Raw genomic sequence first — 13,503 nt, forward strand, 5'->3', positions numbered from 1 at the left:
GCAATCAGTAACTAGTGGGGTGCCGCAGGGATCAGTGCTGGGACTCCAACTATTTACAATCTATATTAACGACTTGGAAGAAGGGACTGAGTGCAACGTAGCCAAGTTTGCTGAGATGGGAGGAAAAGCAATGTGTGAGGACACAAAAAATCTGCAAAAGGACATAGACAGGATGAGTGAGTGGGCAAAAATTTGGCAGATGGAGTATAATGTTGGAAAGTGTGAGGTCATGCACTTTGGCAGAAAAAAAATCAAAGAGCAAGTTATTATTTAAATGGAGAAAGATTGCAAAGTGCACCTGGGGGCACTTGTACATGAAACACAAAAGGATAGTATGCAGGTACAGCAAGTGATCAGGAAGGTCAATGGAATCTTGGCCTTTATTGCAAAGGGGATGGAGTATAAAAGCAGGGAAGTCTTGCTACAGCTGTACAGGATATTGGTGAGGCTACACCTGGAATACTGCGTGCAGTTTTGGTTTCCATATTTACGAAAGGATATACTTGCTTTGGAGTCAGTTCAGAGAAGGTTCACTAGGTTGATTCCGGAGAGGAGGGGGGTTGACTTATGAGGAAAGGTTGAGTAGGTTGAGCCTCTACTCATTGGAATTCAGAAGAATGAGAGGTGATCTTATCGAAATGTATAAGATTATGAGGGGGTTTGACAAGGTGGATGCAGAGAGGGTGTTTCCACAGATGCAGGAGACTAGAATTAGAGGGCATGATCTTAGACTGAGATAAGGAGAAATTTCTTCTTTCATAGGGTTGTAAATCCGTGGAATTCGCTGCCTCAGAGAGCTGTGGAAGCTGGGACATTGAATAAATTGAAGACAGAAATAGACAGTTTCTTAAACGATAAGGGGATAAGGGGTTATTGGGAGCGGGCAGGGAAATGGAGCTGAGTCCATGATCAGATCAGCCATGATCTTAATGAATGGAGGAGCAGGCTCGAGGGGCTGGATGGCCTACTCCTGTTCCTTGTTCTTATGTTCTTATAACTCCTCCCACTCCCTGATGCCCCGCAATGTCTGCACTTCCGACTCCAGCTCAACAGATCTGAGCTGAAGTTCCTCGAGATGAAGACACTTACTGCAGACATGGTCGTCCGGGCTTGCGAAGCTCTACACAAACTCCCACATGCTGCAGTTTCGGTGCATGACCTGCACTGCCATCCCTACATAACCTTGTTATATTTATTTAAGGGTTATGCATTTAGTTAACTTAGCTTGAAGTTTAGCATTTTAACTAATTACTTGATCTAGTTTAAGTTAGAAGTAGATTAAACAAAATAGTTACTTATAACACAAAGCACAAGCATTAAAAGTGCAGCATCTCTTCCTCCACCGTATCAAATTCCCAATTTTTAACACTCTGTTTATGATACACTGTGCATTAGCAGATACTGTTTACTTTTATACACCTTTGAGCCACACCCAAGTTACAAGTGCTGACTCTGCTACCTGTTCACAGTAATGAACACATATTCAGGCAAACAATTACAGCTGATTGAGAGTTAACTGCCATTTATAGGTAGTTTCTGTTAACTATGTGTAGGTTTGCAAGTCTTTGGTCCTCGTTACATCAAGGCATTTAAAGCCAGTCACTGTCTTTACATGCATGGAGCATCCATGTGTGTGCATGAGGCTATCCTTTCTGAGAAATATGTCCTCTACTTTAAAGTAGAACTCATCACCCGAGAGCTGGCTGAATTCCTGGATCTTCTGGAAGAGGTTGTGAAATAAACAGGAGAGGTTAATTTCTCCAACTGTACTCCATAGATGTCATGGGTCACTGTGATCCTTGCTGCTAGAAATTCTATGGCCAAGATGAAGACGAGGGGAAAGCTGTGGAATTCAGTCCAACACAGCACACAATAAATAAGGGAGGTGAATACAAGATTTTTACCCATTTCCTAAATCTACCGCTAAAAGTACACCACACTCTGGAATGTGATTCAATGCACTAAATCCTAGATTTGAGATCAAGCTGATAACCCATTTGAACTTTCCGAATATATTGTGTTACTCACTGTAGTTCAGTTAAATCTACTGACCTCAGTCTCTTTGCATGCTTTGTTTTTTCCTTGTACATCCTCTTTTAAAGATGTACACTGTGGTCGTAATACTTGTGCCTCTTCTGTAATTTTCTGTAATCGATTCTGAACTGCCTTAAAATTTTCTTCTGTCTCATTGACCTTTATCTACAGAACAGAATAATAAAACCAGAGTTTTAATTTTATCTTAAAAGAAAAAGTAGCAAATCAATTATAGAATCATAGAATGATATAGTACAGAGGGAGGCCATTCGGCCCATCTTGCCAGTGCTGGCTCTTTGGTAGAGCTATGCAATTAGTCCCACTCTCCTGCTCTTTTCCCATAGCCCTGCAAATTTATCCCCTTTAAGTATTGGTCCAATTCACTTTGAAACTTATTACTGAATCTGCTTCCACCACCTATTCAGGCAGTGCATTCCAGATAGTAACCACTCGCTGCATAAATAGTTTTCCCTCATGTCATCTCTAGTTAGTTTGCCATTACCTTAAAATGTGGGTGAACTTTCCAACACAACTGCTGTCTTCTAAAGATCCATGTGTAAATTAGTCAGAGCTTAGTTATTACCATAGGAAAACCAAGTAATTGCTCAAGGAAATGAATGAATCAAAATAGCAACCCACCTGCCATTCCTCTATTTTCTGATCATATTTGACACTGCGATTTTCTTCGGCTTTAATACGATCTTGTATTGGTTGCAAATGCTTTTCAACTTCAATGACCTTACAATACAAAATTTAAAAATGACTTACCTTTTCCAGTTACAATTTCTAATTAAATTCCACAGGTCACATTTTCTACTGTGCAGAGAACATTAACAAGCATTAAAAAAGATATTAAAATTTGTGGAAGCTATAATTTAATTTATTTTTAAGTCTAGTTAATGTGTGCAAATCATGTGTTTATCCCTTATCAAAATATGAAACTGTGAAAGCAAATGCATTTTTAATACAATTAATTGTGGAGACTGGATTTTCATATTCTGGCTTGCACATTTGAGGGGATGAACCCCTGATTGGCTCTAATGGAACAAATTCTATTACTGCCTTATGCATAGAACACACAATGCATAATAAGTAACAAACATTAGTGCCATTTGACCCTTAATAGTTTTGACCGTTTATGTTTGACCGTAACCATACATTATAGTGCGTAGCACATACTGGTCAAAAATTATTTGCACTCTGGTAACATGAAAAAGATGCCAACAAATTTTGATGTTTTTACACCTGTTCATCACATATTCTTGACAAATTAATTTGAACTATCCAACGATTAAGATAATGATCACTACAAAAGGTATAGTCAGGCATCAATAATTATTAACTGCCTTATGCAAAATAAGTCAAACAATACACATACAGTCATCATTATCCTCATCATCATAGGCAGTCCCTTGGAATCGAGGAAGACTTGCTTCCACTCTTCTTCGGTGGCTGAACAGTCCAATATGAGAACCACAGACTCTGGTCCAGGTGGGGCAGATGGTCGTTGAGGGAAGGGGTGGGTGGGACTGGTTTGCCGCACGCTCTTTCCGCTGCCTATGCTTGTTTTCTGCATGCTCTCGGCGATGAGATGCGAGGTGCTCAGCGCCCTCCCAGATGCACTTCCTCCACTGAGGGCGGTCTCTGGCCAGGGATTCCCAGGTGTCAGTGGGGATGTTGCACTTTATCAGGGAGGCTTTGAGGGTGTCCTTGTAACGTTTCCTCTGCCCACCTTTGGCTTGTTTGCTGTGAAGGAATTCAGAGTAGGCGCTTGCTTTGTGTCAGGCATGCGAACAGTGTGGCCTACCCAGCGAAGCTGATCAAGTGTGGTCACAGTGCTTCATGCTGGGGATGTTGGCCTGGCCGAGGACGCTGATGTTAGTGCGTCTGTCCTCCCAGGGGAATTGTCGGATCTTGCGGAGACATCGTTGGCGTTATCTCTCCGACTTGAGGTGTCTGTTGTACATGGCACAGGTCTCTGAGCCATACAGGAGGGCAGGTATTACTACAGCCCTGTAGACAATGAGCATGGTGGCAGTTTTGAGGGTCTGGTCTTCAAACATTCTTTGCCTCAGCCGGCCGAAGGCTGCACTGGCACACTGGAGGCGGTGCTGAATCTTGTCATCAATGCCTGTTCTTGTTGCTACGAGGCTCAAGAGGTATGGAAAATGGTCCACGTTGTCCAGGGCCGCGCCATGGACCTTGGGGGGCAGTGCTGTGTGGCAAGGACAGTCTGGTGGAGGACCTTTGTCTTACGGATGTTTAATGTAAGGCCCATGCTTTCGTACGCCTCAGTAAATACGTCGACTATGTCCTGGAGTTCAGCCTCTGTATTTGCACAGGTGCAGACATTGTCCGCGTACTGTAGCTCGACGAGAGGTTGGGATGGTCTTGGACCTGGTCTGGAGACGGCGAAGGTTGAACAGGTTCCCACTGGTTCTGTAGTTTAGTTCCACTCCAGCGGGGAGCTTGTTGACTGTGAGGTGGAGAATGACAGCAAGGAAGATTGAGAAGAGGGTTGGGGAGATGATGCAGCCCTGTTTGACATTTGTCCGGACGTGGATTGGGTCTGTAATGTACCCGTTGGTAAGAATCACAGCCAGCATGTCGCTGTGGAACAGGCGGAGGATGGTGACGAACTTTTGGGGGCATCCGAAGCGGAGGAGGACGCTCCATAGACCCTCACAACTGACAGTGAGATCGAAGGCCATGTATAAGGGCTGGCGCTGTTCCTTGCATTTTCCCTGCAGCTGTCGTGCTGCAAAAATCATGTCCGTTGTGCCCCGTAGGGGACAAAATCTGCACTGCGACTCCGGGAGGAGCTCCTTAGCCACAGGGAGAAGACGGTTGAGGAGGACCCTCACGACTACTTTACCAGTGGCTGATAACAGGGAGATTCCTATGTCGTTGCCGCAGTCGGACTTGTCCCCTTTTTTAAAGATTGTCATGATCACTGCATCTCAGATCTCCAGGCATGCTCTCCTCCCTCCAGATGAGAGAGATGAGGTCATGTATTCTCGCCAACAGTGCCTCTACGCCATACTTCAGTGCCTCAGCGGGGATTCCATCCGCTCCCGTAACCATCTTGTTTTTAAGCTGTCTTGTGGCTTTTTCTACCTCGTGCAGTGTTGGGGTTTTGCCGAGGTGGTGACAGATGGCATGCTGCGGGATGGAGTCGAGAACACTTGGGTCAAAGGCAGAGTCTTGATTGAGGAGATCTTCGAAGTACTCCTTCCAGTGGGCCCTGACTGCCTCGGTGTCCTTGATGAGTGTTTTCCCATTCTTGGCCAGCAGTGGGGTGGGGCCTTGGGAGTTTGGACCGTAGGTGGCCTTGACTGCGATGAAGAATCCTCGCACATCATGGCTGTCGGCCAGCTGCTGTATCTCCTGTGCTTTTTCCATCCACCACCTGTTCTTTAGGTCCCGGGTTTTTTGTTGGGCCTCATCCTTGAGCCGTCTGTAATGCTGCTTTGCTGCTCCCGAGTTGGGTTTTTAACGCTCAGAAATGCCCTGCGCTTGCGATCTATTAGCTCTTGGATCTCCTGATCATTCTCATCGAACCAGTCGTGGTGATTCCCTGTTGAGTGACTGAGCGTCTCTTCGCAGGCAGTGGTTATAGAGGCCTGGAGGGCAGACCAAGCTTTGTGGGCATTCTGCATCTCAGGATCATCAAGGCACGCCAGGTTAGACCTCCCACATACAGTAAGCATCCATTGGCTCCCACTGCTAATAGTTCATATTTTAAAAAATATTGGATTTGAAAATATGTCCTTTTTTTTAAAAAAAAACACACAAATAGGATGGTTATAAGACAGATGATATGACAAGTTTTTAAGGGTCATGACTGCAATGCTTTTGCCAAATTTGCAGAAAATCCAACACAAATTCTACTTTGACACATTGGAAAAAAAACCTTCATTTGAAAATAACTAAACAATCTTCTATCAGAATAAGTTTCAGTATTTTTGCAACTTGTTATTTATTGTATTACAGGGAAGTATTTTCAATATTGTCTCGGAGGGATTTTTTTAAAAAACATCGGTCATTACAACAGAGAGACACAACATTTTTTCCATCAAGTGCTGGTGTTTTTCTCCACATTGACCACCAAGTCTAAACAGTCACCTGCTTGCTCCTCATAGCCTGCAATATTACTCTTTTTTCAAGCAATTTGCTCATTTCCTTTTCAAATACTTCCAGCCATGGTGGGATTTTTGGTTGAAGCTCTTCAGAATTTGGTTCAAATCCATTTCATTAAAGCAGAAGTCGCCTTCCACTACCATTAAGACACTTAGCACGAGTAGTTGCCATTAATTGTTGCATAGCTAGCCAGTGACAGACTAATTAGACACCGCCAAGTGAACTGCTTTAAGGGAAAAGTCACTGGATCACATTATCACCAATCTAAGAACACATCAATATCAGGCTTTTGTGCAAATCTCATGCCTGCCATCAAAGTACATCTATTTCCTAGGATCTGCAAAAGCAAGTGTTCAACTAATAATTATCCGCAAAAGGTAGGAAGCGAGAAGTTGGTTGTGTATGGGAGAAATACATTTCAATCATTCCTCTCAACAATACTATTATCTGCTGTCTATGCTTGCATGAAAATTTAGAGCAGCTATTTATACAATTAAACAAAATTCTGATTCTATGAGACACTTCTATAAAATAATGTTATTTCAATTGCTCACCAATGCCCAGGCCATATGATTCTTAAGCTGCTCCAGTTTCTCCTGTAGTTCATTCAGTGAAGAAAGACTTTTATAACGGTCTTCCTTTGCCTTAACTTGATCCTTTAGCTCTGATAGGTTCTTTTAAAAAGATTGAAATCATACACAATAAAAATCACAAAAACACTATTCACAGAGGATACATTTCTAGTCCATTATAATCCAAACCACGACTAAGGGACTGAATTTTGAATCAAAACACATGTAAATAAATTATACTTTTAAGTAATATTCATTGCATAGAACAGTCTGTAGTCATATGTAAGGCAATGAAATACACTGTGGTGTTGAGATGTCATCAGGAAATGCAAAACTTTGAAGATTTTATTAATGTTATCCCAAACCTAAAATCTGGCAGAATCTTGGTACGGACTCTGTTGTGCCATTCTAAATATTTTGTTGCATTTTACTAGAAATATGAAAAACAAAGTCAGGCAGATTTAAACAAATCAAAAGTATTCTTTGACTGCAAAGTTCAATTTTATTTGTAGGGCAAATATTGGAAATGATGAGAGTCAAGTGGGTAAGCATTCGTGAAAGCATAACGTGTTCAAGGACAATCAGCATGGATTCAGGAAAGGGAGAATCTCATGCCTGACACCAACAAAGCACATCAACTTCCCAGGCTCTGGAGAAGCAACTAATAATTATCCCAAAGTGGTAGAGAGTATGATGTGGGTGATGTAAGGGAGAAATACATCAGAATTATTCATTCTCTAACCTAAGACTTTCAATAATAATAGCATGCAGGGAAAATGTAGTCCACATTGTCAAAAGATTCCTGAAAAGCTAAGTGGACAATGTCACATGAGTAATTAGCAGCTAAGGTAAGGATACATAGAATATGAGGCAAAGTACAATGATTAAGTATAAACAATTGGCTTCAAGAGAGAGCAATGATATACAATATCTCATCAGGTTTGAAACAACAGAAAGAGGGTACCTCAGGCAGATCTTTTGATCTTTACTAATGCCAAGAATAATTTTTGATTCAAGCTGTTGTTGTTTGATAGCTACTTTTAAAAGTTTGAACAGTATTTGTATTGCATCCTATATTGATAATGTTCAGAAGGATTAAACCCTTGGGTAACTGAGCCAACAGGTGGACAGATGCAACTCAGTGTACGAATGTAAGGTCATTAATATGGTAACAAATAACCAAAACGAGGCAGTATATGTTAAATGGAACAATGATATAGCAAGCTGAACATGATCAAGGGATTATAGTGAATGAGTCTATGAAATATCAACATACTGTCCATCATTACGCGACTGAAATAGATATTAAGGTAAGAGGAGCTTTTTGCTATTTTTGTTTCCTTATTCAAGGGAATAAAGTTCTTTAGAGTTACAGTCTGATTCCAAGCTTAATTTGCGCTGTGGTGAACAGTGCCCAGTTTACGACCTGGAAATCTACCAAGTGTCCAAAGTAGTTATTTTCACCGGAAGGCACACAGGTTATCTGAACAGCTCATAATTTCACGCTAGGTACCGCCAACAATTCTATTCGGAGTCCTGGGTCATTGAGGATATGACTTACCGTGTAGAATTTAAGAGGCATCTATGCTACTCTATTTTGTTACCCCACCCAAGTTAAGACCAGAAACAAAAAACGTGGGTCAGCGGCATTTGCCAAGAAAACACAAGGCAGCTGACATTTCAAGTATAAACCATTCCTCAGTTAAGTCAACAGACTTGCGATCTCTCAACAGATGCTGCCTGACCTGCCAAATGTCGCCAGCGTTTTGTGTTTTAGTTTGATTTTCAGCATCTGCAGCATTTTGATTTTTGTTCAACTTAAGACCAGATTTTATTTGATTTGTCCCCACTAAAAACAAACAACATAAATGGAAAACTTGAACAGCAAGTCAGTATGATTAGGACCTCTTGTCCTCATCTTCAACCACACCAGATTCCACATTCAACAGATCATCCTCTGGTATTGCCACCACCTCCAAACACATCTTCCCCTCCCAGCATTCCGAAGGAACTGTCCCCTTTGTGACACCCTGATCCACTCCTTTATCACCTCAATACCCACTCTTTAAAAAAAGTGTTCCTGGGATATGGGCATCGCTGGCAAGGTCAACATTTATTGCCCATCCGTACTTGCCCTTGAGAAGGAGATAGTGAACGGCCTTCTTGAAACACTACAGTCCATGAGGTGAAGGTACTCCCAGTGTTGTTAGGAGAGAGTTCCAGGATTTTGACCCAGCGACGATGAAGGAACGGCGATATATTTCCAAACAAGATGATGTGTGACTTGGAAGGGAACCTGCAGGTAGTGGTGTTCCCATATGCCTGCTGCCCTTGTCCCTCTAGTTGGTAGAGGTCCCTGGTTTGGGAGGTGCTATCCAAGAAGCCTTGGTGAGTTGCTGCAGTCCATCTTGTAATCCATCTGCAGCCTCGGTGAGCCAGTGGTAGAGGGAGTGAATGTTTAAGGTTGTGGATGGGGTGCCAATCAAGCAGGCTGCTTTGTCTTGGATGGTATCAAGCTTCTTGGAGCTGCACTCATCCAGGGAAGTGGAGAGTATCCCATCACACTCCTGACTCGTGCCGTGTGGATGGTGGAAAGGCTTTGGGGAGTCAGGAGCAATGTTTCCTGTAATTCTTTTTGGCCCTGCACGACCCCTTTAAGAGGCTGCGGGACCACTCAAAAAACACGCGTGGGCCGTTTTTACATTGAAAAGTCCACTGCGCGGGTCACCTGGAGTACTGCGTGATCACGCAGCTTAAAGGGAAAATTGGTCTGGCGGTGAAACATTCTCCACAGAATACCCAGCCTCTGACCTGCTCTTGTAGCCACAGTATTTATGTGGCTGGTCCAGTTAATTTTCTGGTCAATAGTGACGCCCCTTCCACCCCAGAATATTGATGGTGGGGGATTCGGCGATGGTAATTTCATTGAATGTCTTGAGAGATGGTCATTGCCCGACACCTGTGTGATCTGAAACGTTAACGCTGTTTCTTTCTCCACAGATGCTGTCTGACCTGCTGAGTACTTCCAGCATTTTCTGTTTTTATTTCCACATGATCAAGAGCTCATCTCTGCAGACCAGTTGAACTCTTTCCAAAACCCATAGAACTGGTGTCTTATTATTTCTCTCCCCCCCACCCCCCACACCTCCCGACCCCCACCCACCTCTTCCAAAAAACATCATACTAAATAAAATTTACAAGAACAGTAGAGAAATGATGCATCAGGTCTTCAAATATTTCTTAATCAAATGAAATTAAATTTGAGTTTTAAATGTGCCAATTATACTGCACAGTGCTTGCTTAGCTACTTGTGCTACCAGAGGTTGAAGCTCAATTATTATTTTGATCTTAGACTGTAATTTAGGAACAGATCAAAGGAATAATTATGATCCAATGAAAGTGAAAATGTAGTTATGAGTGGCACAACATTTAATAGAACAAAATGGAGTTATACACTTTTACTTACTTCATCCTGTTTTTCAATTTTCTCATTTGTTAGTGCCTTCGTCTGCATGATATAGGAATAATCGTCTCGCATCTGTTCTAGCTGAGTAGCTTTCATAAAGAACTTAAAAAAAAAATAATATGGTTGGATTTCTTCAAATCAAAATTCCTGTTTTGATTGAATGCTGAAAATGTTTAGGTTAGGAGGAAGCACAGAAGCATGTGCATTTATGTATTGCACTTTCATATTCTTGATGTACCAAAGCATGTTAAAACTTTTTATGCAAACAATGCAACAGCATGTGCATATAGCAAAGTCCCACAAATAGAAAATAAATGACCAGATTTTTTGGGGGGTATTGAGAGGCTTTCCCACTGGCAAATCTAGTTGATAAAAATCACACAAAGTATTTAGCAAAAGATTTGACTTTAATTCAACACATAACACTTTCGGCAACACTTCTTGAATTACAAAATGCGGTCTATTTTGCTAATAGATTTTGACAATGACAAGCATTTATATAGCCCCTTCTCATAATAGAGAAACAGTCTAATGTGCTTCATAAAGGCAAAACCAGACAAAAATGGATGCTGAGCAAAAGAAGACGATATTAAGAGGGGTGACTAAAAGTTTGGTTAAAGTTGTGGGGTATAAAGTATACGGTGAGAATTCTAGAGTGTGGGGCTAAATGGCTGAAGGCATGGCCACCAATGTTTCAGACAATTTTGGTGAAATATGCTGGTTCACAAACCAAGTTAAATACTTGACACTTATTCTTCACATCTTCAATTATCAGATGTAGTTTTTTTTTTTAAATAGAATAAATACTTAGTGTATGTCCACATTTATAATGCAAACAGCCTATATAAACTTGTCACACTGCAATTAAGTTCTGCCAGTGGAGGTACTGTACTCTAGCAATGAGTCAAAACATTTGGACAAAGAGAAAAGGGGAGTAAATTGGCAAAAAAAACATGTATTGCTCCACAGTTCTTAAATATATTTGTATAACATTCAATAGTAAGAGTACAAGATGTCTCATGTTATATAGTGTACACTTTCAAAATACAATTTCTTTCAGTTTCAAATAGTTATCTATTTAACATATCTAACTAAACAAGTTGGAAAATTAATAAAGTCCTTTCCAATATCAGCTACCCTATACTCTTGCTGCAAAAAAGTTGACTAAATTTAACTGATGGCTCTCTCAGAAAATAACAAATGCCATCATGCCCATCTCACTGCTGGTGCTCACAAATTAATAGGGTAAATATGCCACTATATTTATGGTGGTACAAGATTGAAAAATGTTCATCACACTGCAGTAAAAATTTTTTATATTTTCAGCTATCTCCACACATGCAACACAACTTACCTTATATTTATCTGCTTCACTTTTGGATTGCAAGAAATGTTTGCTCATTTCTTGTGTTAAAATGGACACTGGGTTATCCACCTGTATAGAAATAGAACTGCATTAATAAATAGGTCATCTACACCACATTTATGACTTATTGCACTCTTGCCAAGTATTTGTGCTTTGTATAGTCTAATTGCCTATAAAATGTCATTAGTTTTGACAGACTACAACATAAATTATAAACTATTGGGAAAATGTACAGTGCTGTGCAAATGACCACCCAGCATAACCCTGCTATAGTAATGAGGATGTTCTGCTTGGTCTTGCTTTAGCTGCATTAAAGCATCAACTAAAAGTCAACTTTTAGTGCAATATAGAGTGAACCTTATTGGTTAGCAATGTTTCAGACATTTACAAATCTGTAATATAATGGTACTGGGATAGACAGACAGCATGGGAGGGGGTAGAGGATCAAACTTGCACCCCTACTGCCATGTTCCAGCAGATCTAGGCTGGGAAAACAGGAAAAGTAAATGGAAAAGCCAACCAAGGAGTGGAAGCCTTCAAAGCTTAGCCATACTCAACCTCAGTTCCACCAAGTAGACACTTTTCTTTGCCTTGGACTGCACAGAGAATTGCACATGAATTGTATTTTCTCTGTTGCCTGCCAAGCTGTGGAACAGAGACGAGCTTATTGAGTACCAATGAGAATCTTCTGTTAATCCATGTGGGAACCAATGACATAGGAAGGAAAAGGGTGACGTCCTGCAGTTTCAGGAGCTCTGGAGGAAGTTAAAAAGCAAGACCGCAAAAGGTAGCACAGGGTAATCTGTGAATTACTCCCAGTACCACACGCTACTGAGTATAGGTATAGTAAGAGCAGTTCTGGGACAGGAGGGATCTGTGCAAGGTGGATGGGTTGCACTTCAATAGAGCCGAGACCAATCTCCTCGTTGGAAGGTTAACTAGTGCTGTGGGGAGGGATAACAAATAATTTGGCAAAGGGATGAAACATGAGAGAGGAGAAACATGGTGTAGAGGATTGAGAGAGGCAAATAGCACTAGAGTAAAGAATAGTTCAGAAATAGGAGGGATCAGAAAAGAGGCAAATGTGAAGCGGTGTAACATGGGTTTGAAGTGCATGTACGTAAATGCAAAAAGGTGGTAAATAAGGTTGGTGAGCTGCAGGCACAAGTCGCCACATAGGACTAATGATAGAGACCAGAGACTCAAAGAAAGGGAGGATTGGGACTTAATATTCCTGGCTACAAGGCATTCAGAAATGATAAGGTAGAAAAAAAAAGGTGGTTGGCAGTATTGAGCAGAGTAGCTATCATAGAACTGAAGAGAGATGATGTATGTGAGGGGCCAGAGACAGAGTCTATTTGGTTAGAATTAAGGAATAGAGGAGTTATAACTCTACTGGATGTATACAATAGGCCAACACATAGTGGGAAAGAGATAGGGAAGCAAATTTGCAGTCAAGTTACAGCAAGATGCATGAATTACAGAATAGTGATATTGGGGGACTTCAATTACCCTAATATAGACTGCGATAGTAAAGGGCAAAGAGGGGAGGAATTTCTGACATCTTTACAAGAGAACTTTCTTGATCATTGTGTTTCCAGCCCAACAAGGAAGGAAGCAGTGTTGAATCTAGTTCTGGGGAATAAAGTGGGGCAAGTGGAGCATGTTTCAGCAGGATAACATTTGGGGAACAATGGTCATAATATCAAGTTTAGAATAATTATGGAAAAGGACAAGATACAATCAAGCTGGTGAAAAGCTAACTTCAGTGAGTTGAAAAGTGATCTGGCCCAGGTGGATTGGAATCAAATATTGGTAGGCAAAACAATAACTGAACAATGGGAGGCCTACAAAGAGGAGATGGTTCAGGGCATCCAAAGCTAGTGCTCCTTGGATGACTAAAGATATAGAGGTTAAAATGTGCG

The 13,503-nt window shown here is 41.3% G+C and overlaps 1 protein-coding gene across 5 annotated transcripts in view; it reads right to left on the minus strand.

The window, feature by feature from the left end:
- LOC139267159 (structural maintenance of chromosomes protein 6-like) overlaps positions 1–13,503 on the minus strand; it is a 101,293-nt gene that overhangs the window by 53,457 nt on the left and 34,333 nt on the right. For all 5 annotated transcript variants that reach the window (XM_070885041.1, XM_070885042.1, XM_070885043.1 and 2 more), the window contains 5 exons: positions 11,567–11,647; positions 10,213–10,314; positions 6,729–6,848; positions 2,674–2,772; positions 2,053–2,199 (listed from right to left, as the gene is read on the minus strand). In XM_070885041.1, coding sequence (XP_070741142.1) covers positions 2,053–2,199; positions 2,674–2,772; positions 6,729–6,848; positions 10,213–10,314; positions 11,567–11,647 — 549 coding nt within the window. The remainder of the gene's footprint in view (positions 1–2,052; positions 2,200–2,673; positions 2,773–6,728; positions 6,849–10,212; positions 10,315–11,566; positions 11,648–13,503) is intronic.

Source organism: Pristiophorus japonicus, chromosome 7 (assembly GCF_044704955.1).
Source record: "Pristiophorus japonicus isolate sPriJap1 chromosome 7, sPriJap1.hap1, whole genome shotgun sequence".
In the NCBI taxonomy this organism is placed as follows: Eukaryota; Metazoa; Chordata; class Chondrichthyes; family Pristiophoridae; genus Pristiophorus; species Pristiophorus japonicus.